This window comes from Octopus sinensis, linkage group LG29 (genome assembly GCF_006345805.1).
Source record: "Octopus sinensis linkage group LG29, ASM634580v1, whole genome shotgun sequence".
In the NCBI taxonomy this organism is placed as follows: domain Eukaryota; kingdom Metazoa; phylum Mollusca; class Cephalopoda; order Octopoda; family Octopodidae; genus Octopus; species Octopus sinensis.
Window position 1 is genome coordinate 2,377,202 of NC_043025.1, and position 27,328 is coordinate 2,404,529.

Sequence of the window (27,328 nt, forward strand, 5' to 3'; positions counted from 1 at the left end):
TCTGAATATCATAGCCATCAGTGAGACCAGACTCCACAGCTTGCGGGCACTCCAGCACATTTTCGGTACACATTTCAACATTTATTTTTCTCCGTGTCTACCGAGAATAGGCGGAGGTGGCACCGCGGTGCTTATCCGGAAGAGTCTGGATCTCAAAGTAAGAGCAACTTTCCTAGACCCGGAGGGTAGGTTGGTCGTTTTGGATGTCGATGGCAGCAATGAGTGTGCTTTTCGACTGATAGCAGTTTATGCTCCGTCCTTGACAGGCCGACCAGATTTCTTTCGACGTCTAGAGTCTTTCATGGGAACGTCTCGTCCTTTACTTTTAGTGGGGGATTGGAATGCCACCCTCGACACGCATCTAGACTACGTGGGCAGAGATAGCAATAGAAGGGGATGCAAATGCCTCAAAGACCTGCTCAGACGTTTCCAAATGTCTGACAGGTACCGACTGGACCACCCGAATGTGCCAATGTGGACATGGAGTAACCGCATCGGGTCGTCCAGATCATACTTAGATAGAGTATTCTGTAGGACAATAGATAAAAATAGTGTAGGTTGTCCACAATTTCATATAGTCAGTTACACAGATCACAAGTTTGTGACTTGTACACTTGACTTAGATAAGACACATAGGCAGGGTCCTGGTTACTGGAAACTGAACGCGTCTTTTACAGCACGACAGGTTTACAGGGACCGGATCAGCACATTAGTTAAGAGAGCTTTGACGGGTACCATCATCAACAACAGATGGTGGTATGCCCTAAAAAAAGCAATTAAAGCAGAATCAGTCAGATACAGTAGAGCCCTAGCATTAGACCGAAATAGAATAGAGGGAGACTTAGTTAAGGTTTTAGAAGAGGCACTTAGAACTGACATCGCGTCCAACGTGCTGGCGGCGAGATTGGCCCTCGACCAACACCTCAACGCCAAACACGAAGGATGCGTTGTCAGAGCTAGGATGCGTGCTCTGAGGAACGAAGGAGTTGGAGCCGCCCAAGAGGCCCGAGTGGTGGAGACGCAACGAGGCAACAGAGCCACCACCAAGTCTCTTATAGATGAACAGGGGTGCGAATTGCTCGAGCCTAAAAGGATGTGTGGGGCTTTTCAACAACACTTCACCCAACTGTTTGGGACAAGTGGTGAGTCAGAACGCAGAGTGGACTTTAGTGCCTACCTGCATGCCTTGCCACGACTCTCAGCAAGAGAGGTGGAGTCTTGTGAAAAGCCTATCACAGCTGCGGACGTACAGGATGCGATGGTAGGCTGCGCGAGAGACAAGTCACCAGGCTTGGATGGTCTGCCCTACGAACTTTATTTTCATATGCCAGACTTGTTTGGAGGCGTCTTGGCAGCTGTCTACTGCAACTGGCAGCAGCAGAACGGGAGTATTCCTGCTTTTGTAAAGCGAGGAGCAGTGGCACTGATCAAGAAAGACCCAAACAAGGGGGACGTCATAGATAATTTCAGGCCCATCACTCTGCTCAACGCAGATTTGAAAATTTTGGCCAAGGTGTTAGCCGAGAGGTTGCCGCTTGTCATCAAGAAACTAATCGACAAGGCGCAAACATGCGCCGTGCCGGGTAGAAGTATTCATGACAACCTCCATCTGATGCGCTACATCATAGACAGGGTAGTTAAAAATCCTGGCATGGGTGGGGCGCTGATCAATTTGGATCAATCAAAAGCCTTCGATAGGGTAGACTATCACTACTTGGAGGCTGTCCTTAAAGCGGCTGGTTTCGGACAGTTTTCCGCGGTTGGATCGCTGCCTTATACAGCGGCATCCGCTCAGTAGTTCGCGTAAATGGTCATCTATCCAGACCTTTTAACATCATGCGTTCGGTTCGTCAGGGACGCCCCCTCTCATCGCTGCTGTATGTACTGACTCTTGAGCCACTACTGCGGAAACTGGCGACGCTGAGGGGCATCCCACGAGAGCTGGGATGCGGGAGGAGGGTGTCTGCATACGCGGATGACGTCACCGTCATAGTGTCGAGCTACGAGCACATCGAGCTGGTCGGCGAGACACTAAAAGAATACGAAGCGGTAACGGGAGCAAAAATTTACCGGGAAAAGTCAGTGGCTCGGCACCTGGAGAAGCAAGCCCATGCCGTCCAACAGCGTCTCCATCGTGGGACGCTGGACGGACGGACCGGTTAAATTTCTCGGGGTCTGGTTCGGTCCGGACCTCCAAATGGAGAAGAACTGGCGCGAGATAACGACTAGGGTGGCTACTCTCACCCAGAAATGGGCTGAGAGAAAGCTATCCCTAAAAGGTCGGGCGGAGGTGGCGAACGCGTACATCGCATCCGTCATCGAGTATCGTCTGACCGTCGTGCCTTGTCCCGACCCTACCATCACCAAACTGGAACGTATACTCTTTCGCTTCTTGTGGAAGGGAAACGTTCCGATGGTTAGGCGATCCATTTGCTGCCAACACCCGCTAAATGGAGGGCTGGGCATGCCGTGGTTGATGATGCGCAGACATGCGCTGAGACTGCGACATCTCCGGCGCTTCATAGACAACGATGAACAGGTGTGGTCGCCTTTTGTGCGGCGCGCTTTCCCGCAGCTCGTCTCCTTGGACGAACTACAGTCATGGATCAAGCAGAGACCGAGGCTAGGCGAATGGCACCGTGAGTGTCGCGTTGCTCTCAAGCAACTCTGCCGTCCGGGATCGAACTTGTGCGACTCCAGCACAACAAAGGCATTCTATAGCGGATTAGTGGAGGGGAGGTGCGACGACGAACTCGGGCAGAGTCTGGGCGTCGACGAGGAACACCTGACCCGCCTGTTCAGGACAACTTTCGGGCCGGGACCTAGGAACAATCACCAAAGATCCCTGGCCTGGCAGTGCTATCGAGAAGCATTACCTGTTCGGGATAAGCTCTACAGACACAGTTCCAGACACACTGGACTGACTTGCCCGAGATGCGGTCAGAGCGACGAGACCGTTCTGCACGCACTCGTGCAATGTCCAACCATTTCCGACCTGTGGGCTTATGCCGAACGGCTGCTGTCACGTGTGGGACGAATCCGCCTATCGGCCGAGTCTATCGTGGGAGTTGCTCCGCCCCTTCCCTCAACCGGGAAGGCAAGGCAGTTTTCATCGTACTGGTGGCCATGGTAAAAGAATGTGTGTGGTGGACTCGAGCGAAAGGATTAGAGACAAACACTCTCTGGCCAATCGCTCATCAACTTTTTCAAGTACCACTTGAAAAGGAAGGTGAGAATGGAGAGGGAAGTTTTGTCTCGCGAAAGATTCAAAAAAAGATGGGTGAATGTTGCAAAGATGGTGCGTGCTAGTAACGAAACCATTTTGAGCATGATCCTGTAGATCGTAAAAAAGAAAGAGAGCATTTTGATCTCATGTGGTTATTTCCTCCCTGACTGGGGTTCACGTGGTCTTTTCTGTAGGCTTTTCTTCCCACGGATGAACCCAATCTTGTTATATCAATGTTTATATCATTATTTCTGTGATACACGATTTCCTTTTTTTTCCTTTTTTTTCCTCCTCTCGATCCCTTTTGATCGCAATCTTACATTTATTTTCTTTTTTTTCCACCCTCGAAAAGAAAAGCTCTGCATTTGTATTTGTCCCCTCTGTATTCAGCTAATAAAAGAAAGTTATCTATCTATCTATCTATCTATCTATCTATCTATCTATCTATCTATATATATATATATATATATATTCATATATATATATATATATATATATATATATATATATATATATATGCGATGACAATCCCTCAAGGTCGAGGATGATGGTCTTCGCGCAAATTTACTGGTGAGTCCGTAGGTGACCGATAAGACCAATTCTTGCTGGAAATGATCGGTCGCAGTGCGGACATCTAGTGCCGGAAGGGAAAGTCGCACGTGGTTGTTGTTGGCGCTCCTTCCGTCGGCGTCTTTTCTCCTCCTGCTCTGCAGATATTTTCGACTCGAAAGTCGCCGTTCCCTCATGGATGTTTTTTGCCGTTTCCTCCCAGTTAGTGAATTCGATGTCACACTTTTTGAGGTTCGTTTTCAGGAAGTCCTTGTAGCGTTTCTTCTGGCCTCCTTTTGTATGCTTGCCGTCTTTGAGTTGGGAGTAGAAGATCTCTTTGGGTAGTCGTTCGTCAGTCATTCTAACCACGTGACCGCTCCATCTTAGTTGGCCTTTGATGACATAGGCTTCGATGCGGGTCATTTTTGCTTCTTGTAGCACGCTGACGTTTGTTCTTCTGTCTTCCCAGTTGATGTTAAGGATCTTCGGAAGACAGCGTTGGTGAAATTTCTCGAGCGTTTTCAGGTGGTGACTATACGGGGTCCAGGTTTCGGATGCTTAAAAGATGGTTGGAATAATGACTGCCCTGTACACAATGAGTTTGGTTTCGGTTCGGATGTCCCGATCAGCAAAAACTCTTGTTCGAAGCTTGCCGAAAGCTGTTCCTGCAGACTTCAGACGGTGTTGGATTTCATCGGTGAGGTCTGCCTTTGATGACAGATGGCTCCCAAGGTAGCAGAAATGGTTCACATTTTCCAGTGGAATTCGTTCGAGTTGAATCGATGTCGGGTTGTGAATATATAGATATATATATATATACATACATATATGTTTGTGTTTGATGTGTGACTACAGTATTTGTATTTATATTCTTTTATTCCCACTTGTTTCCCCATTCTGATATTCCACGTTATTTTTCTTGTCTTAATATATCTTCTTTTCCTGCATTTATCGTCTTCATCACCATTTTTCTCTACATTCATCTTGTTCATCATTTTCTGGTTCTTCTGCTTTTAATCAACTGCTTTCTCCTCTCTTCATGAATCATTTTAGCTTCTTCTTCTTCTTCTTCTTCTTATTCTCCTTCTATTTCTCTATATTTATCCGTTCTATCATTTATTTTCCTTCACCTTTTTCGTTAATCTTATCAATTTCTGATTTTTCATCACATCTTTCATCATCATCATCGTCACGATCGTCACCATCGTCATCGTCACCATCATCGTCGTCATCATAATCATCATCATCATCATCATCATCACCATCATCAGTATCATCTTCAGCGCTATCATATTCATAGTCCTTCTGCTAATCATATATTCGTATTCGCTAATCGTTATAATTTATCTTGTCATCATAACTATTTCCTTCCCTCATTTACTCTGCTATTTCTAGCATGCACAATCATCATCACCTTCGTTATGAACATCGTAATAATCAACGTCGTCATCACCAATTAATCGGAAGCGTTTGTCATCGTTTTCGATAATAATCATTATCATATTTCCTTCTCACCGTCATTATTACAACACTTACGATCAACATTGCAATCCTCCTTCTCATCATCATCATCATCAACATCATTTCGGCCATTCTCTCTTTCACCGTCCTCTTTTTATTAATATGATTCTAAAGATACAAGATTTAATATTCTTTTTAATACATTTTCTTTTGAACTGTGTTTTATATTTCAGAGACCTCAGTTGGAATGAGATCGCAACCATCTCACAAGGAGCTTTTCAAAACGTTCCAAGTTTAAGGAAGATGTAAGTTGCTAAAGTTTTTTGATATTATTTTATTTACAAAATTTTTCTAGGAACTTAATGTCTTCTCATCTTCCTTTTTCTCTCTCTATCTCTAACTAATGTTCTGCTACTATTTTCATGTAAGAGTATTATGAAGGTGTCTATGAGTGTTTGTGTGTGTATGTGCCTACATTAATGTCTAACATTTTGTGTATGAGTGTACGATTGCACGTGAATATCTATGTTTGCATTTGTGTCTATAGGTGGGTATATTATGAAATATATATTTCTGCAGAGTTATACTCACTTAAAGAAAAGAAAGTATAGAAATATATTCATCCTCACTCTTTTGAGATACTGATTCAATAACATGAGTTATTTTAAACTCTACAATTACATGACGTGCTGAAGTTGGTAGTCGTCATTTTCTATTTGTACAGTGAGCTACAGCTGGGGCAATTTGGCCAAACTGTGCAGTGTGATGGCTGCATATTCCGTTTCAATTTCTTTAGGAAGGATGTTAATGTAGCTAGTCGTCCACAACATAAAACAACGTTTGGTGTGTCCCTCGTACATTTGTGTCTGTGTGTATGTCTGATAATTTTACTTATGTTGATATATTTTTATTATCATTTCTATCCTCATTCCCAATTTTTTTGTTATTGTTTTGCTTGTCCATTTTTTCTATTTTTTTGCTACTTATATTACTTTTTATTCATCACCGACTTTTTCTTCTTCTTCTTCTTCTTCTTCTTCTTCTTCTTCTTCTTCTTCTTCTTCTTCTTCTTCTTCTTCTTCTTCTTCTTCTTTTTTCTTCTTCTTCGTATTATTATCATTATTATTATTATTATTATTATTATTATTATTATTATCATCATCATCATCATCATCATCATCATCATCATCATCATCATCATCATTATTATTATTATTATTATTATTATTATTATTATTATTATGATTATTATTATTATTAACTAACGAAATACATTATAATCGAACCAAGTGAAACCGAGTTTATTGAGCAGAGTACTTTTTGTTAATGTCAACTGATGAGAAACATCTGCAAAGAAAGATGCACCGCGGCTAATCGACCGTTATCTCATCCGTGAGGGGCCGTTTGAAGACGGGTTGAAACGGCAGTAATGATTAATGTATCACGTAAAATCCATTTTCCATTTCCGTAATATGTGTGTGTGTAGTGTTTTCGTGTGTGTGTGTGTGTGTGTATACGCTCAGGTGTTGGCATGGCTGTATGATAAGAATATTGCTTCTGTATTCAGTCCTTCTGCGTGTACTCTGGTCTCCAACCGAACAAACCCGTGTATGTTAGTTAATTGGGTACACGGTAACTGAAGGAAACCCGTCGTATATATAAAGTTACTGAAGGAGCCATGTTTAATAAAAGTAACTTATATTATCTGAGCAATAATAAAACTTCCCCAGCTTTTCTGACACTTTTGGAATCCGGCCTGGACTCAGTTTTCCATAGGCGAGTCGAGGACCGCTTGATCTCAACAATGGTATTAAATTCGCTCTTGATCTCGACCCCTGAGCTGATTTTTCATCTTGAGGAACAGATGCAAGTCAGCAGGTGGTAAATCTGGATAATAGAGCAGGTGCAGAGGCAATAGCATGTTGTTTTTGGCAAGAAACTCACGAGTGAGGTGATAGGTGCATTGTTGTCGAGAAAACTTCAATACTTCGCGAATCACAGAACCGGTCATTTTCCTCGAACGTCTTCCCTGAAAAATCTCCCAATGCACAATACAGAGGATGTCGGGAAAAAATGATGAACATGCTCTGGATGAAGCTGTAGATTTTCGTGCGACTGTACACTCGAAACATTAAGTACAACCCACTATCTCGCCGCCATAAGTTTGCCAAAGCATGCTCTGTCTCTCTGTAGAAGACTTCCCGATTTTAACACAAAATTACACTTTCTTCATTTCTTCCAATTTCCTCTTCATGACAAAATTGCAGATTACAGTATCACCAAATTGCAAATTCCACATCTTGCGAAGTATATAAAGCGATGTCGCTCAACAGGGTGCCTCATGAACGTCACTGATAGCTACCACCACGCATACAATCGTATGCAGCCATCTGTTTGCGCGCTATAGAACTCGTTCGTGAAATTTGAAACGACCTTGTACATGCATATATATATATGTATTTACATATATATATATATATATATATATATATATATATATATATATATATATATATATATATATATATTACACTTATGGATATGTATGCATGAATTGCATACATACATACATACATGCATAAATATATGTATATATATATATTATATATATATATATATATATATATGTATATATATATATAAATATATATGTATAAATATATATATATGTATGTATAGATATATATACTAAATAAATATTCATACATGCATACATCTATCTCATATACATATATCTGCTTGTATTTGTGCATATATATATATATATGTAAATATATATCTCTATCTATATTATCTCTCTCTCTCTCTCTCTCTCTCTTTCTTTCTATTTATCTATCTATCTGTCGTCCACGAGACGACGATACTTCCATTTAACCACAGGAACACATCAGTTGATTTATTCAGTTCGCTTCTCACACTCGATATTTGGTGCAATCGGGAGATAACACCTGCTTCCCTAGCTTGAAGACTCTACCCCACAGGTCTCGATTTGTACTTGATCTCCTTAGAGGTGGGTTGTCGTCGCCAGGCATGTCAGGAGTTTACTTCGATTGCAATATATAGAAAATAGTGTCACTGATTGTGTGACTAGGACACTAAAATGTTAGAAGATCTCTGTTCGTGAAAGAAGCAGTATAAGAAGCAAAAAATATTGCCCATGATCACTTTACAGTGGCTATATATATGTGATATATATATATATATATCATGTATGTATTAATACATTATACACATCAAATTACATATTAACACATACCTATAGTTATGTACATATATGTGTGTGTGCATGTGCGTGCGTGCGTTCGTAGTGCTTTCTTCTGTGTGTATGAGAGTGTGTGTGTATGTGTGTGTGTGTGTAAGAAAAATCATATTTAGTGACGGAAATGTATGCTATTAAAATCTATTATATTGCATACAGTTTTTACATTACCATGTCGCCTTAATGAAATGCCTCACACACATGCATACACACACACGCACTCAAACTAAGCGATAAATTCATAGAGTGGAAAATTTTGCGTTGAGGAAATGAAAGACATTGGCCGAGAGAGAGAGAGAGAGAGAGAGAGAGAGAGAGATGGAGAGAGAGAGAGAGAGAGAGAGAGAGAGAGAAATCTACTTTGTTTCTCTCACAGATTTTGAAATTTGGTATATTGATGAATTCTTTCATAATGAATGCGATTTTTTTACCCATATATATATGTGTGTATATAGTTAATAAAAGGAAATAGAGAAGAAATATAGAGGATACCTGGCTATGTTTTTATCTCGATGAAAAGAGTAATACGTACAATATTTAAGATGTAAAGGAAGCGAATCAACAAATGACAAACATAAAGCAATCCTACAATTGTTTCCATCGTGATGTTAGGTTTCGATCATCACCGTTTCAGCGATGATAGATGTAAAATAACCCCGCATCATATGTCCGGATATCATCAGTGGCAATGTTTACTTTCTGGTGGTGAACAGCGAAATAACTAAGATGAAGATTGTATCATATATATGTATATATATATATATATGTATGTATATATATATATATATATGCGCCTGCGTGTGTGTGTGTAGGCGCAGGAGTAGATGTGCGCTAAGAAGTATGCCACCGAACCACATGGTTCCAGGTTAAGTCCCACTGCATGGCACCTTGGGCAAGTTTCTTTTGTATGTTTTGTAGTATTTAAAACAATTTACATTTTTGGAATAACTGAACGTCACGCATCCCGACTTTTGGTAACAGTAAGTTTGCATATACCTACATATGTAAATATAGGTATACTAGCAGTTAAGCCCGATTTCACCCGGTCTGTTTGGATGATGTGGGTGTGATCGTTTTCGGCTTGGCATAATCTATAACAGCGTTTCTCAACCTTATCATTTCGGGTACCCCGTTTCGATTGGAGCCTCCAGCTATATGAAAATTTCTTTCCATCACAAACCCGCCCGCTGTAAGAAAACAGCTTCAGGAGATGTGAAGAAAGAATTTGTACGTAGTCTGTTTCTGAGAGCTATTGCATTGGACCACTGTCTAATCATTAAAACATTTATTTAATTATGAAGATAGAAAGAAATTATACATTAATCGCTATTTTTGTAAGCAGTTGTATCCATAAAAATTTTCTTTTCAGAGAGCAGAAATTGAAAGATATGTGAAATGAACATGTGTGCGTGTGTGTGCGTACTTACGCATGTGTATGTGAGAGGGAAAGAGAGATAGGGTGAATGAGTTAAGGTGTGTGTCATTGAGTTACGTTGGCTGGCACGGTGACTACGAAGCTTTTGAGGCGGCAGATGACTGGGGTGATTTGAAAGATGTGAAGAAATGCCATCTTTTCAGTGGAGCGCTTCTTTGTAGGCAACATTTCTCGATTTCCCTTCTGATGCACAAATGTCTAGACTTTGTTTGCTGCCAACATGGGAGCATCAAACAGAGAGTTCACCGTGGGAGAATACTTGTTCTGTGAGATATAAACCAACCATTTGCAATGATTGACCCTCTGTCTTATTTATTGTCATTGCAAAAGAGAGATTGATAGGAAATTGAAGCCGCTTAAATTTGTAGATCGTATCGAAGGGAGTGTGGGACATTGGGGTTATAAGAACACCTTGACCAGTGGCTGGTCCATTCAAGATGTTTGCCTGCAGAACTCGGGAGTATATATTTTTTATTATCATCCGCGTGCCGTTACACATTATTTGAGCATCCAAATTTCGCGGCAGCATGATGGGGTGCCAACCTTGAGATGGAGTTCCTGAGATGGAAGTCCTGTGGGCGTTTGGGAATTAAGAAATTCCGTTGTGAAAACGGATATATCCTCCGGGTTTTCATGCGTGTCAATGGACTTGAAAGAGAGTTTTTCTCCAGGAAGCAGATCAAAAACTTTATTATTGATAGCGTCGACTGTTTTATTGTGAGGCGCCAAAATTGCTATTCCTTGTAGGCAAGTTTTGTGAAGGATTTGGCTTGCAATGTCAGGAAAAACTGCAGAAATCAAATCATCTACGTTAGGCACGAAGTTACTAAATGGTAAATGGATGAAACCATCAGTATCGCCAGCTACAGTTCCATTACTAACATCGAGAAGCTGCGCCGAGAATGTGGCCGCATTTTCGTCGCCAAACATTTGAACTCTCATGTTCGTAGTCAGGTGAAGTTTCTCGTTGTGGTGCCATAAGTAGGATGATTTTATGGAAGCATTTACCTCGTCAGCTCTTGTCCGCCGTGGAATGACAGGTAGAGTTTGTCGGAAGTTGCCAGCAAGCAGAACAATCACTCCACCCATCACTCTCATATTCCGTCTCAGGTCTTGAAGAAACCGCTCGAGCGCCTCAAATACTGCCTTATAACACATGGCTTCCTCATCCCAAATGATAAGGCTGCACTCAGTGAGAAGATTCCCCATGGGTGAGCCGCGACTAACATTGCAAGTTGGATTTCCCTGTTTGGTCAAGTCTAGTGGTAATTTGAATGCTGAGTGTGCCGTACGACCGTCATGAAGTAGAGTTGCTGCGATGCCGCTGGATGCAACCGCTATGGCAATCCCATTTTCCTGACGAATTTTGGCTAGTAGGAGGTTCATGAGAAAAGTTTTTTCCGGTTCTGCCGGGAGCATCCAAGAAAAATGTTGTCCTTCGTTGGAATTAATACTTGCGAGGAACCTGTTGTATTCAATTCTCTGTACTTCCAAAAGTCTAGGCACATCCTGAGCAACCTGCGCCACCATTTCCTGCGTGTTGTAGCTCAACTCTCACATGTACTCAGCTGCTAAAGCATTTGGAATGTCCCGCGGAAACGGCAGACTGAAATCTGAGGACGCCAACTCCTCCCATAGCTTGCAGTCGCGATTGGAAATCGAGGAGGGCTGTGTTGTAGATGACGTTATTGAAGTCGAATCCAGCCGTTGGATCTTCGCCTTAAAGTCGTCGGAGATAATCTTCGGAAAAACTATCTTTAAATGTGTCCCAGAAATGAAGAGGGTTAGACATTACTGAATAGCAAGATGAGACAAAATATTCGGCGCATTGCTTCTGGTGTCCTGCATTCAGAGGCCTCTTGCAATGCCGTGTTCCAGAGACCCTCATCCTCGAGTAGTCACCGTCGCAAGCAAGCGTCCCTGTAAGTGCAACACATTTGTCCTTCGAATGATCTGACGTGGGCAAATGATGTTGGGTCTTTCATATGAAACAGAATCATCCGCAAAAAAGCACTCCTGATCCTTTGGGTGTACAGTGTGGACACGACCGATCATGTTTCCATTGTAGATTACCTCGCCGACCTCATTGTCGATTCGCACACCCTGCCGCCGCCTTTCACATTTTTTGTTAGTCCAAGTGAAGTAAACACGTTGCCTATTTTCTAAGTGTACATCTAGGCCAAAAACAGATGCAGAGGACTGGTGAATATCCAAACCTAAAATGCGCCATGCCGCCATATTAGACGAAATATTGAAGGATTTCATCGTTGGCTGTCTCTTCATCCTGCTCACCCAAAGCAGCCATGTCGCTGCCCTTGTTTACATGTTTGCATATGTACTTGATGCCTTTAATCGAGGTGCAAGATTCAACGTTGATGTGGGCGTTGAAGTTTTTAAGGGAGAAAGGGCTGTAGGGAACAACCATAATGTTGTTGATGGCAATGTCTTAGCTCTTTATCCTTTTTGCGCCGAAATTCCTCCAAAGTCAGCGGCACGTCGTCAGTAAATTGGGTAGCCATCAATACGAGTACATATAGCCCTGTTGAAAGCCCTGGGATGGTTATTTGAACATCTATTTTTTTCATTACACGGAGAATTAGTATTCAAGACACCACAGCGCCCGTGTGTCATATGCGCCGACACTATTTGGAATACCTGCAAGTTGACATTAGGGTCAGGCAGCTCTACACATATAATCTTATCTATGTCAGCAAGTCTGATTCTTTCTTGACAACAAATCAGTATATGGGCGTGTGGAAGACCCCGCTTTTGCCATTCTACTGTGTACATGCACGCGTTAAGTTTTCTGTAGACAGCATCATGTTTCAATAGCCACATAAATTTCTGCAATTTTCCATGGAAAACTCTGGCCACTAAGTCGTGTCTGTCGCATGCAGCCTGGCCCTCGAATAAGTTTTCCGTTATCTCCCTCCAAGTTGAGTTGCACGTAAAGGTGATGAAGAGGTCAGGTTCGCTAAACTTACGGACATATGTCATGGCATCCTGTGTCCACTGATGCATGTACCGTCGAGACCCGGTATGGCTGGAAGGACGTATCACCGGAAGGCCAATATTTCTTGCATTAACATAGAGCTGGACATGAACGGTAAGATATCGATCCACACGCAATCTGTTTTGATTTTAACGAATACAAAGAAGCCTTTCACCTTCAACCTTGGCAAACATGTCAACCAAGAATTGATTTGTGACTTCCTTGTACCGTAGTAGTTGGTTGAACTGACCTTCTCTGACCATAAGACGGAAGGCATAGAATTCCTTGCAGGAAACAGCCTTGGTTAATTCAGCACCCGTGATTGGATCAACATGGCGTTGGTGAAAGCTGTTGCCATCCTCTCCAAAGGGGAAACAGTAGGGGGTACTGCAGGCAGTCGTATGACCGATAGGTTTCCGAAACAAAGGACAGTCGGCTTCCACCCATGACAAAAACTTAAGGAGAACCTCAAATACGCCAACTTTTCGACCAACCACAACGCCAGGTCTCCTAAACTCTGTCGTAGTTATCGTATCCAAACGGGTTTCATCACTGCCCGCATTAAGGAAATATTTGAAATGAACGGGATAGCATAATATTTACTTCTCGACACAAATTATGCAATTCATATTCTAAGTCCAAATAGCAACAATACCCCACCCACCCCTGTGTCATCCCCTAACTAACTCCCTTGCACCCCAACTGATATCCTGCTCCATATATCGATGCAGTAAACAACTGTTTATCTACCTTTACATTTCCTAAACATTTTATTGTTTCATTTTTTAATTCCCAACCTGTTTTCCTTATCATTTATACGTCATAACTTTTCTTAACTCTTCTCTCTCTATACACATCCCTCAGTATATGATAATATACAAGGACCCAGGCACTCGTGCACAGCTACTAGATTCTACAGACGCACACCATATACGCGCGTGTGAACTAATACGGACTCACATAATAATCTCAGATGAAAGCTACTACTACTACTATCTCCCACTTCACTCGCTGTCCTTAGATTTTAAAGCCAAAATAGTTCTACCAACTCGACGAGCAAATCGTGGTCTACTATTTTACAACGTAAATACACTATCTTCCGCCTTCCTCTCCTTCAAACACCACTCTATCCACTTCAAATACTACACCTATATCTTCATCCTATAATTCTGTTTTAAATGGCTATATATAATGCTACAATATGTTTACTTATCTATCCTACAACGGACCCGTGAATGACCCCGGAATACGTGCATAAAGCCACTCGCCAGCCAATTTCCATATCAAACCTTGTCTTCGTACACTCCTTAATCAGTAACAAACGTTCTCATTCTTATACATAGGATTTCTTCTATTTTATTTGCATTTTCCTTCTGCTCAACTGTTTTCCTCCCGAACTGTCCTTTCTTTGCATTTTGATCAAATTCCCAACAAGTTTACACGGGGATTCTAACGAGAATGTAAACTTCACAAAATCAAGATATCCTTTGACTGAAGAGTAGCTTGTGGTATACCCCATGTTAGGAATAATATGCTACTTTCGTGGTTCTCTTAGCTATGAAGCTTATGTAGCCTGTATTGTGTCTACGCTATTCCCTACACACACATACGCATATATCTATATACTCTAGATAAATATCCCTTCGTTGCCGAGCGAATCCCACAACAGAATATTTTGGTACATTTTGGGTACAGCATTCCCACATAAGATACCTTTTCTACGTTCTGGTGAGGATTTTCCATTTTTTTTCACCTCAACGTTGCAGATGATGGCAGGAAGCTCTTTAAAAATTGTTTTAATGTGTGTTGATTTTATTCACATCCCCTATCCCAATCGGTACCGATTTGGCCAATGCTTTTGAACGACGCATTTAAAAAAGTTTTTAATGAAAAATTTGGGAATTCAGTGACCACCATTATAATCCATACTTTCTTTCTTTTCAAACGAAGTGAAACGTAATTTGAGAACAATGGCGACATCTTAAATAGTTTGTTCAATGTCCTCGCTTTTTCCTATACTGATGTTATTTTTCTGCAGCTTTTGCATTTTTTGTCCGATTCTGATGAAAATCGATGAGTGATCGAGGTTGACGGCAGTAAGTTGATCTCAGTATATGACGTTGAAAAAATCGCTAATTGCGCCAGAGAAGTGGTTTTCTAAAATCAATAGGTGTTTAGAGTGCAAATACCAGTAGGGGCTTTATTTTTGGCCGTAAATTTCATGTTTTTTTCCGATTTTAATAAAATTTAAGATATAGCAAAATGTTTGGTGGGAGAGATGGAAAAGGTATTTATTTAATTCAAAATGGCTTGAAGTAGACATAAATGCAAATAAGCATTTTCTTAGACACATTCTTATCGATTTTGTAGAAATTTTATACGTGATTATAGCTCATGTGTATTAGTTGATGCCAGCATGAAGTGTTGACAAAGAATCGATAACTGCATGTGAGCGGGAGATTTTAGGAAATCAATAGGCTTTTTGCATGCAATCACCCATAGGATTAATATTTCATACAGTACCTTTTACAGAATTCAACCGATTTTCATGAACTTTGACTTCTAGGCAAAGTTTAATGTCGGAGACATGTAAAATATTTAAATATAAACAAGCGAGAAGCAAAAATCCTCAAATCATTCACAATAAAATAATGAACTGATTTTGAAGAAAATTTTAACCGTGAGCAAAATAAAGCACTTCGACGTATGAAACATCCGTTATTCATATAATGTACTGAGATTTAAATGTCAATGGGATATTTTCGTGTAAATGGTCACATGGATTCTGTTTTATGATATAACCTTACCATTTTTCTTCGGATTTTGCTGAGATTGGACACACTGATCAATTTTATAAAGAGAGTGACATTAAGGGGAGAGAGATAAAGAAACATCTATCAAATCGACCCCAGGACTTACTCTTTGTAAGCCTAGTACTTATTCTATCGGTTTCTTTTGCCGGACCGCCAAGTTACGTGAACGTACACTCACCAGCATTGGTTGTCAAGGGATGTTGGGGAGACAAACAAAGACACACAAACATACACACACACACACACACGCAGACACACACACACACTCACACACACACATATATATATATATATATATATACATATATATACACTTATATACGACGGGCTTCTTTCAGTTTCCGTCTACCAAATCTACTCACAAGTCTTTGGTTGGCCAGAGGCTATAGCAGAAGACACTTACCTAAGGTTCCATACAGTGGGACGGAACCCGGAATAATGTGGTTCGTAAGCAAGCTACTTACCACACAGCCATTCCTACGCCTATATATATATATATATATATATATATATATATATATATATATATATATATATATATATATTTATGTTGAGAGAGACAAAAAGAGAGAGAAGAAATAAATAATTATGCAATTAAAAGTTATGCAGACGGTTTAAAGTGCGGATAATAAAGAGATGCGCTCAAACTGTCAAATTCTTAAAATACGTAAATGAAGAATGCGAAAAAGTGTTGTATGAGCAACTTAAGAAATTTTATTTGTAATAGAATGTCATAAGTGAAATTTACGCCATCACAAACAATAAACACATATCAATTATTAGTCCTAAAGAATTATGCAAGTTCAGGTGAAGTTTCTGCAGATGAATATGTCTCGATTCACCTGAAAACTTATGTAATTTTTAAGTGTTTTTAAAAGATTTCACGTCTGGAGAGATGGAGCAGCATAAACAGAGTAATTATTTAATACATTAGCAGCACCCGTAGCAATTCCGCGGCAAATGCGAAAGTTTTTAGATGGTTGTAAGTTTATGTGGAGACATAAAAATTAGCGCTCCTTTATAAATTGTATATTCTACATAATTGTCGTTTTAAAACAACTTCAGTCCTTCTGGATAAGACCCTCTGCTTCTCTTGGTGCCATTGCCCATTTGGTTTCATTCTTTTTGTTGTTCACTTACATCGTCTCTCATCTTTGGTTTATAAACAAATAACATTTTTCAAGCGAGCAGACGATTGCGCTTATGCGCATGCTTTAAGTAATAGGTGGTATTAAAAAAATATATCAATTAAAAACATTACACTCTTCATACACACTCACCAACGCAACCTCCAACACCACCACCACTAACACCACCAACACATTCATCATCATCATCATCTCTCTCTCTCTCTCTCTCTCTCTCTGCCTTTCTTTAATCTCACCATCAGAAGATCGATCCTCTGCTACAATTCTGTTTCTCACTCTCCTCTATATCACTCCCTTCAACTAAGACTTTTAACCTCGTAATAACTATTACGTTCCCCCTACCACACGTCATAGACGCTTCTCTTACCCTCTTTTTCTCTCCCTCTTTTTTTTTCTGCCTGTTTTTCTCTCGCTCTTCACCTTACCCGCTTTTTCCCTCTACTCCATCTTTTCTCTCGCTCTTCGCATCACAGCATTAATCACTTCAAGTTTTAATCAAATATTCAAATACTAAAGTGGATCGATTCATTCGATCAGTCCCATTTGTCAACAAATTTGGAACGTTTTCACCATTTGAGAAATCCTAATGTAAAGCAAATAGCAATGTTTTTTTAATGTTATTCTTTAAACCTCGTAAATCTGAAGATGTGGAATAGCAAAGTCAATGTTCTGTTTGATAAGTTAGGTATTTTCATCTTTCATAATTTAAGCGCGAATTGAATGAAATCTGAGATAGATACCATGGACGTTCCGTTTAAGCTGCTACAGGCCAACATTTACTGGAATGATGAAGGGGTTGAAGTGTTTAGCACAGTGGTTCATACTGAAAACGAACTGAGGTTTAAGATCGAGGAGCAAAGGAATAGACGAGTGAGTCGGTAGTACCTGCTTGGTGGGGTCAAGAGCTCAGCCAACTCCTACAAGAATCTGTAGCATGACAGTGACAGTGGCAAAACAAAGAGAAGAGATATCCTGCCTGCGAGATAGCTGTTAGAGTATGTCTGTTAGGGATAGAGTAAAATTTAGCCACGTCACCCTTCTTTCGATGCAATCCCGGATGTGTATCACCGTTCCAGATGTAAATGGTCTGAAGTTTTGGCTGCAAAGAGAAGGATTGGACTTTAAAATACCGTACTAGCTATGCAAAGGATCTACTTTCGCCAAGAAAGATCTTCACTGCTAATAATGCTCAGCGAAGGTTACGTTTTCAAGTAAGATTGTGAGGGACACTTGTCTAATCTTCAGCCCATTACAAATGGCCGTGTTTCAACACCATGTCCACGGCTATGCTGTATACTTTCTCTGTCTCTAATGGCCTATTTCAATGGTAGTCTTAAACCACATCTCTGTTCAAAACCACCACCTAGTAATTTTAAGTGCCTTCAGTGAAGTCCATATTGTCTTAAACATTCTTCAGTTGAAGAATACCATCTTTTCTCCTTCCCTCTAGACTTGGTCATCCTGTGAATCGGTTTCAAGCCTGCTTTACTCCTATTCGAAAGAAAATATGAAATCTGTCAGAATTCAACGGTATGAAAATATAAATCCCCGTTCTTGGTGTATAAACAATTTGAACTTTATTCAAGACAATAATTTGGAAATATCGTCAGGCGAAGGAAAGAACTGGAGACGAACTGGGAGTCTTTTGACACACAGAATCCGAAAAGGACATCAATTTAATACGATCACATCAGAATTGTAAGATACTGGATCCAGAGAATGTCTTTGTTTTGTTTTCGAATAAACCAGCTTATGAAGAACGTACTAATATACATAGAAATTGCATTGTCTTCAAAGCTAGGATTTTTTGAACTTCTACTGAAAAGCTAGCAAATATCTCTACAGACAGTTTACATTATTGTTCATGCCTATTTTTTCATGAATTTGTGTTTGAATGGTTTTCTTCAGTGCTGAACCTCAATAGCCCAGCATCGTATTTAATTGCAATCTGCCTTGATAAGAAGTGGATGTTGGATGATTTTCTCCGGCTGAACTAAAATCTGTTCATTCACATTAAAATACCCTGGGACTAATGCTCGCTGCGGCCATTATTTCATTACCTGATGTTTACACCAGACCTTTAATAAAATAATCGATAAACCATAATAGACATTCGTACTACATTTCCCAATATATTTCCCTGAAATATGAGGAAAATAGTGAAAATTGAGGGTTTGGGTATCTTGAAATCTAGACGTAATCCTAAAAAATGGATTCCACATTTGAATTCAGCAAAATTATTTAATAGAGAGGTACTCTTCTATAGCTTGTTGTTGTATATGAGTATACTGTCCGCGATAGAATGGGTAACAGCCTCTAAATATAGGGTTAGGGTTTGGGTTTGGGTATGCTTAATATGGATAAAACATTGCACTGGACAAAACACGGATTGCACTTTGGCAAGGCATAGCACCCATACTTCATTCAATTTACGCATAGAGTTGAAGCCATAGGAAACAATATGACAGGCGTAGTCTTAGTTTGAACCTCATTCATTCACCAACGGTAACATCGACATGATGCTTGACAGAGGAACCCCTGTCATGTCAGTGGACAGAACCGCCATGTTTCCAAACAGTATTACTACTGACGTCTTCGGACCTATCAAACGTAGGTGTTATTAAGCTACCGAATTGCGTAAATGACTTATACTAAAACCAGTTCTTCATCTCGCATCGATTATCGTTTGGATAACCAAGAGGCACATTAAAATGTGGAACCTCTCACGGTGCAGCTTTCGAAAAATAATCTACAGACCTCAGCTGAAATCTCATCTGAAAGGGAGTGTCTCCAGGACCCCTGTTACAGTCCCCTTCAACTCCTTCATCTTGAGGAACAAATAAAAATCACATTTACATAATTTATTCATAGAGGTTTTTTTCTAGGTTTCGTGTGTCTTTACTGTCCATTAGTAGGATCATCAAGGATCTGTGAACTGGATCTGTGGATCAGAGAGAGAGAATTTATTTGAATATATATATGTCTTGCAAACAACTTGCACATGCAAGTGCTACCAGTTTAAAGCTCCGTATACCGGAAGCTAGCAAGTGTATGGGTCATCAGGAGAGAATGCGCGCCGTTTCGGGGCCTACCTCTCGACGGCATCAATGCGCACTGATATGAGGCCCCGCTTGCTAGATCAGCTGGTTATGAAGTTAAACTCAATATACTTCTAGCCATCGCTCATCGTCTCTTTTTAACCAAATCCAGTGGCTAGCCTTCTCCACTGTAGATTGGATATCAGTCATGGTGGTATTGACTTTACGATGAGTTAGGCCTAGCGATAACAACAGTCGTCTCACGCTGTATCCAACAAACCCTCTACATCCGACTTCGCTAGGAAAATGTTCCACTTTCCAGCCTGCGTCTTCACATTCCTCGAGGAGGTTTTCATAACGGTTCAATTTTCGAACCCGAGCGGCGTTCATATTACCTTCATGAGGAACCGTTAGCTCGACTATATTTACAACTTTCTTTCTTTCACACCACATCAAAATATCTGGTTTTTTCGAAACTGGGATGGGAAAGAAAACCTGGCACCCAGGTAAATCTGCAGGTACCTCCTAATAGCCGTTCCACTTTTCATTTTTCTGAGGAAGTTTCTTGATCTTCTTCTTGAAACGGATCCGCTGACCTGGTCGCACGAAGGTAATGAAATTTCTTGATGGTACTTTCAACGGTTTTTCCTCAGTGTTGTGAGATGAATTTTGTTCTTTATAGCATTGAAGATAACCTTAAGGACCAAGTTGTGCCTCCATGTATACCTGTTCAATGCTAATGAACAGTTGGAAAGAATATGTTTTAGTGTACCGACCTTTCCACATTTGCAGATGTCATTCTCTAAGACGTTCCATCTTACTAAATTCGTAGGTGATGGCAAAACATCATAAGATGAACGAATCAGGAAACTCAGCCGAGATGTCGTCCACTTTCACATCTCATCCCAACTTATCTTCCTCTCAACAACATGTTCTTCCCATCTCGTCATCTGACCTTGATGAACACATCGGATCAAATGAAGATCTCTTCTCTCTGCTTCTCTTGTTTTGACGCTGTTGCTAACAACAGATCTGCGTTCACTCCGCATCATGCTTGCAAACGGTCTGAATTGATCTGCGCCAAAACCAAGTCCTTTCCGATGATTCTGCGTTGCTCCCACCATATCTCTGTGTATAAGAGAAGACAAAATGTCGTCAGTTTCTGCTTCTGCTTTCCACTTCCTGGCTGTGTTCATCTCTGGTGGGTTACGCCTGATTTCCATATCCTTCGATTCTCTCACCATCCTGACCGTCCGTATCTTCCCCAGCTTATATATTTCGACTATTGATGCTATTGGTAGCTGCAACGAACCTCTTTTATGATAAAGAGCTGAGCTGTTCAACATACGAGTTAGGCCTAGCCACTTTCTAATGAACACATTACATTTTTGTTCAATGCTTTCAACTCGTGACAATGCTACTTCGTATATTAAAAGTGGCCACGCAAGTCGCGGGTACAAGCCGAACTGCAAGCACCAAATTTTATATTTACCTGGTAACTTCGAATTATCAATCGCTGATAACCCAGCCTCGGCTTGTTTCATAATTTCAATTCCACGACTTCTGTCTGACAATGTTCCAGCGTATACTCGTCCCAAGCTCTTGACGAGCTCTTCCTTGACTGTTGGAATGCTTTCTTCAGATATCCGAAACTTAAATTCTTTCTGCACTCCCTTAACAAATGTCAGACTACGCGACTTTTTTGCTCTAAATCGCATCCTTGACCACCTTACAAGTTCGTCTAATCTCAAGAGAGCATTCTGCATGATTTGTTTATCTGTAGCTAGAAATGACACGTCATCCATGAAGGCTTTCTTAGGCGATTGTACATGGGCGATTTGTTCCGGAAAATCTACACCTTTCAAAATCAACTCCATGACCAAGATAAACAATGTGACAGATATTGTACAGCCAGCAGCAATGCCAACCTCGAAACTGTCATAGTACATCCTCATTATTTTGATCACTTTGTCAGGAATATGAAGGTGGTCCATGGCTCTTATTAGTAATTCGTGTGGCACTGAACCACGCGTTAGCTAGGTCGAGCCTTACCATGTTCAGACTTTTCTTGTTCTGTTTGGCGTCCTGGATCGCTTTCCAAATCGAAAAACAGTGTTCAACGCATCCAGGGATCCCGGGGTTTCCGGCCTTTTGAACATATTCATCAACATATCTGTTACTCTGTAAATATGTCACTGTTCTCCTCGACGGAATTCCCATAAAGATCTTGCCTTCCACATTCAATAGGGATATCGGCCTAAACGGTGTTATGGTCTTTGCATTGGCCTCTTTCGGCAGGTATATACATTCTGCCTTACACAAATCCTCTGCCTTACACCAATACTCTGCCTTACACCAATCCTCTACTATAGTCTCCTCGCGCCACAGTTTTCGGAGTAGGACGAAGAGCTTCTTTCGCAGACGATTGCAGTACTTGTAGGCTTTATATGAGACGCCATCACCTCCTGCGGCACTCTTTGCTCTAGCTTTTCTTACGAAGTCATTCACCTCTCTCTCCCTGATGTCCCCAATCTGGAATTCGATATCAGGTCCTGAGAGATGATTTAGCCCATGTAGAGGTGGCAGCGGCTGGTTACGGTGCGGATCGTTGTAGGTTTCCTTGATATGAGCATCCAATTCTTCTTTATATATACATGTACTTACACACACACACCCTAACATATACATATATAAATGTTTATAACAAATAACATTTTAATGAGTATATCTTCAATTAATAAGTAAATATGTATAGAGAGAGAGAGTGAGAGAGAAAGCGAAAGGGAGAAAGAAAGAAAGATAGAATGAAAGAAAGAAAGAGTGAGAGAGAGACAGAGAGAATTAAGAATTTGAATATACAAACTCAATCCCATTATTATCATTATTAGACTGTATATCTACGTTGCCAAAAAATAAACTGTTACATCGGTTGGGACCTAAAGGACATTTAGCGTAAAACCTACCATCTGAAGGATCCAGCCTTGCCATTCGCTATCTGCTTTGATATTATATCCCTTCTCTTACATATATATATTAATAGTAGCGGTATACCAACAAAAGAATGAATGGGACCTCAGTATTATGTAAATAGAGGAATTTATGTGTAACATGTGTAACCCCATACGTCAAAATCTGTAATTCGGTTTTGGAATGCATACGGTATATATATATATATAGAGGACAGGCTTCTTTCAATCTGAAAGTATTATCTCGCATTACAATACAGACGTAATACTGAAATAGTGTAAGAGATAAAAGATTGCTCTGGGCTCGCATTAGGCAAGAGGCTGGAAGTTGTTTTGGCCATGACACTGCATGGACCTTGGCTTTTCTATTTGACGACTGTTGCTTTAAGTATTTTATTTCGATTTTATGTATATATGTATGTATATATTTATGTATGAGCCAATGAAGCAGACCTCTACAATGTAGCTAGGGGAAATAGCAGCCAAATCTCCCTCAAAAACCCTACCCATTATGTAGTTTGAATGAGAAACTCTAACTAAAGGTTAAGGTTATTAACACCAAAATCTTACCTGTTTTAATAGCAATTGATCGTTTCTCTTTTTTGCGTAGTTTTTCATGTCAGCTGCAAAAGTGAAGAGGGTTAACTTGGACGGTGTAAAGTAGTGGAGATGTTTGTTTATTGTATGTGGTGGTTACTTTTGACTGTTTCTTCTCCATAAGGATAAATGATTGAAAACGAATCTTAACACAATATATATACAACTTCAAGTGGAATCGGACATCATAAGAGAGACAGAGAGAGGAACGAAGAGAGACAGCATAGCGATGGTTTTGGCTGACTGTCATCATGTACGCCACTTGTTGCTAGCTAAATGGTATGTGCTGGCTCTCTGAACAAGCTCGTTGCTTTTAATGGCGGAAAAACAGGACGAAAAGATTACAAAACTAGCGATTCTTATTTTGAAACCAGCAATTTTGAAAATCATTTTAGATTACAGAACGCCCTGCTCTCTCATATGTCCATGTTTAAAATTACAGTGCGATTGGATGAAAAATACTCGAGTTATAAGCGCACAAACAGACAGAATGGATTTGATGTATTAGATATATATACATATATATTGTCAAGAGATGGTAGGGGACAAACACAAGCTCAAAGGTGGTGGTCTCTTTGCGTCTCTGCAAATTAACGCTTCAGAAAAAGGGACTGATAGAATAAGTAGCAAACTTTATAAAAATAAGTAATGAGTTCGATTTGTTCCAGTAATACTTTTTAATGTGATACTCCAGTATGGTCGCCGTATACTGGCTAGTACAGAGAAGAGATAAAAGGTAGGTTCATCCGTACATACATATATATACATGGTCCAACAACCGGATTACTATCTCCTAATTTGAAGGGTATCCGTTTGCAATCCAGGAACAGGAAATATCAACCAAATACCTAATACACAAAAGGGACAAAGATGCTGGCAAAACAGTAAAGCGTGACAGCCGATGCAGATTACGTGGCGGTAACACTGAAGATATCACCCATATTACAAGCAGTTGTCCGAAAATGTCATCATGATATTATCTACCGATGTGACATGATGTAGCTAGGACACTGTATAATGAAATCTGTCGGAAGGATAATTCCAAAGATAAAGGAATAAATTCCCACAATATGGTGCAAGCTAAAACCGCTACCAATAAAATGGAGTGCTGCTGGAATGTCCCAATGAAATGTAAACACAATAGACCTGACATGGTGATTTGGGATTGAGGAGAGAAACTTTGTACACTTGTGGAAATCAGCTGCCCAGTGGATGTTAACATGAAGCTAGAGATCAACGAAAAAGAAAATACCTTCGTTGAAGTATTGTGTAATCTGCAGGAATTCTTCATTTCATCTTCATCCTATTGTTCTCCTCCTCTTCTTTTTCATCTGAATTGTTTGAATATTCAGTGATAACATCAATATCAACATTCTCATCCGTTTTCTCGTCATATTCATCCTCATCATCATAACAAACTTCAACATCGTACTTATGATCAACATATTCGCTGTCATCATCATCATCATCATCTTCGTCATCATCATCACGATCATAATATTGATGGTCATCATCGTCTCACCCTTCTCTCTCATTGTCCTCTTTTCTCACTTCATCTGATTCTTAATACTAAACATTTATTATTTCAGTAGCGGGTTCCATGAATATTCCAAGGAATTAATAATAAAACTTTTCGGTGACTCCTGAAAAATTTATCCAAAAAATCTGAAAGCGTAGACTGTGTTGTGTGTGTATGAAAAGAATGTTTCTCATCCGCTTTTCAATGAAAATTGAAAGAAACTGAGATACGATGATTATTTAATGCACTTTATATATGTACTTTATATACTTCACGGACGATTTTATAGACTTAATACACAGCAATCATAAAATAAATATTTAATATTTTTTCCATTTACCCCATGGAGAGAAAAAAATTGCATTTTAAAATTTACATGGCCACAAATTCATATCAAGAAAACAAAAATATTATAGTAAAAAAATGATTTTATAGGTAAAAGATAGGGTTGAAAATTTAATGCAACATGGCATCGTCTGAAAGCCACATCGTTGGTAGTTCATAAGAAAGGCGGTGCATCAGAGATTATATATATTTCAATTTGCGTACACCTTTCAATCCAATACTTCGTTACAGATTGTGTTGTTCGCGTAACCTCTCCCTCTTCTTTTCCCTTGTTTGTCAGTGTTGATAACTTTAACTTTAATATCAGATAATGTTTGTGAGCCCTTGGGAAACAACATATAGCTGACCATTAATACGCAGGTTCAGGCAAGAATAGCTCCAGTTTATCAAATGTCTGCCCACGTGATTTATTGATAGTCATTGCAATTGTCAAGCGAACGGGGTTTGGTATCTCAGTACCAGCCTTATTCTGTGAATGAGAATACGTCTCCCGATCAATGTGCCACTTATTATTGAGGCTTCAATCGAGTTTTGATGGAGGGCCTCCACTTCCAGTCTTGTTCCGTTATAGAGACCATTTTCAATTGAAATATTCCTCAGGAGCATGATTATGGAGTCAGGTTTCAAATGCAATCTAGGAGGTGGCATTCCAGATGGTGTCCATGAAATCAGAAATTCCAGTGAATATCGCTCAGCTTCAGCAGGTCATCTGTGAAGACGTTATCCATGCTGTATTAAAAGCACTGGTCACCTTGGAGTTTATCCATAACCCCTTCGTTTATCTTTAAGCAGTCTGAACTTTTTGGTGAGTGGATCGCTCTACTTGTTCTTTGTTCTTGAGGGGCATTGCCAAAAAGCATCATTTATCAGCGACCCATTAAAGCATGAATCACGTAGCACGTTTACATCATCACTGACTCACTTGGATCTTGCAAAAGAGCTGTGGTGCCATTGTCAAAGTGTAGTGGCCATGTTGCAAATTCTCTTCGATCTGTTATTGCTCTATTTTGGCTCAACATATAAATGTCTGAAGTGTAACCAGAGAGGAGAGTTCTTAATGGAGATCTGAATTACTGCCTCACGAGTTCCTCTTGGCAATATTGGCAGAACTTGCCTGAAGTCTCTACCAATGAGCACAACTTTTCAACCGAAACCTTCATTGTTGCCAGTGATTTCTTTCAGAGCTTTGTCATTAGCATGAAAAGCATACAGAGGGATCATGGAAGCCTCATCTATAATGATCAAATACAAATTTCTCAAATAATTTCTGGTCAGAGATGGGTGGTACACTGCAAAAGCTAGTTTCCAACAGAGGAACGGGCAATTTGAGCAAACTGTGCACCGTCCTTCCACCAGACATCAATGTTGAAGCTATGCCTCTGCACGCACCACTTGATAGTTTCTCCTTCGTAGATGTGAGATCAGCGTATTAAATATGTAATTCTTGTCCCAACCTCCAGGAACCTCTGCATAGAAGCAGGAACATTCCAGCACCTCACCTCACCTTTTCTTATCAACTGTCTTCAATGACTGCATCAGCGATCACTCTCTGTTCATCGGTAACCGTTGCAATGCCGGGGTGGTTCATGACATGTTTATGCCCGACCCGTTACACTAGAACTGGTTCAGACAAGCCAATATTAAGGCAGCTAATGCAATTTTCAATATGCATAGAATTTATAGAGTGTAGAGTATGCATTCAAAATTCGCTGAGCATAATCTACCATCATGATATTCTTGTGAGTGTTCCTCAGGCGAAGGACCTTTTAAGGATTTGAATAGGTGCAAAGGACAACGAACGTGATACGCGGCTGAAATGCCCTCCGATATGCAGCACCTTTAGTATGGCATATTCCAACATCACATAATTTTGGAGAAGACCAAGTCATATGTACGCATCTTTAAATCTTGCATAGATTTCACCTCCTACAGTGCTCACTTCTCAAAGCTCTTAGTACCTGGAACATCCAAAATAGCAAT

General features: G+C 40.2%; 1 protein-coding gene across 1 annotated transcript; it reads right to left on the bottom strand.

Annotated features, from left to right (window-relative positions):
- Positions 1 to 7,046: 7,046 nt before the first annotated feature.
- Positions 7,047 to 11,460, bottom strand: LOC115225975. Its single transcript, XM_029796949.1, has 2 exons — positions 10,474 to 11,460; positions 7,047 to 7,265 (listed from the first exon to the last, which is right to left on the bottom strand). The coding sequence occupies exons 1-2, from the start codon at positions 11,458 to 11,460 to the stop codon at positions 7,047 to 7,049; spliced, it is 1,206 nt and encodes a 401-aa protein (XP_029652809.1).
- Positions 11,461 to 27,328: the final 15,868 nt, after the last annotated feature.

Bases quoted from the DNA above. Each gene is read 5' to 3' on its own strand.
- LOC115225975 (XM_029796949.1), bottom strand. From the start codon at position 11,460: ATGGTGGCGCAGGTTGCTCAGGATGTGCCTAGACTTTTGGAAGTACAG. The intron at 7,266-10,473 runs GTTGGCACCCCA...GAGATTTTTCAG, and splicing joins CTCAGGAACTCCATCTCAAG to GGAAGACGTTCGAGGAAAAT.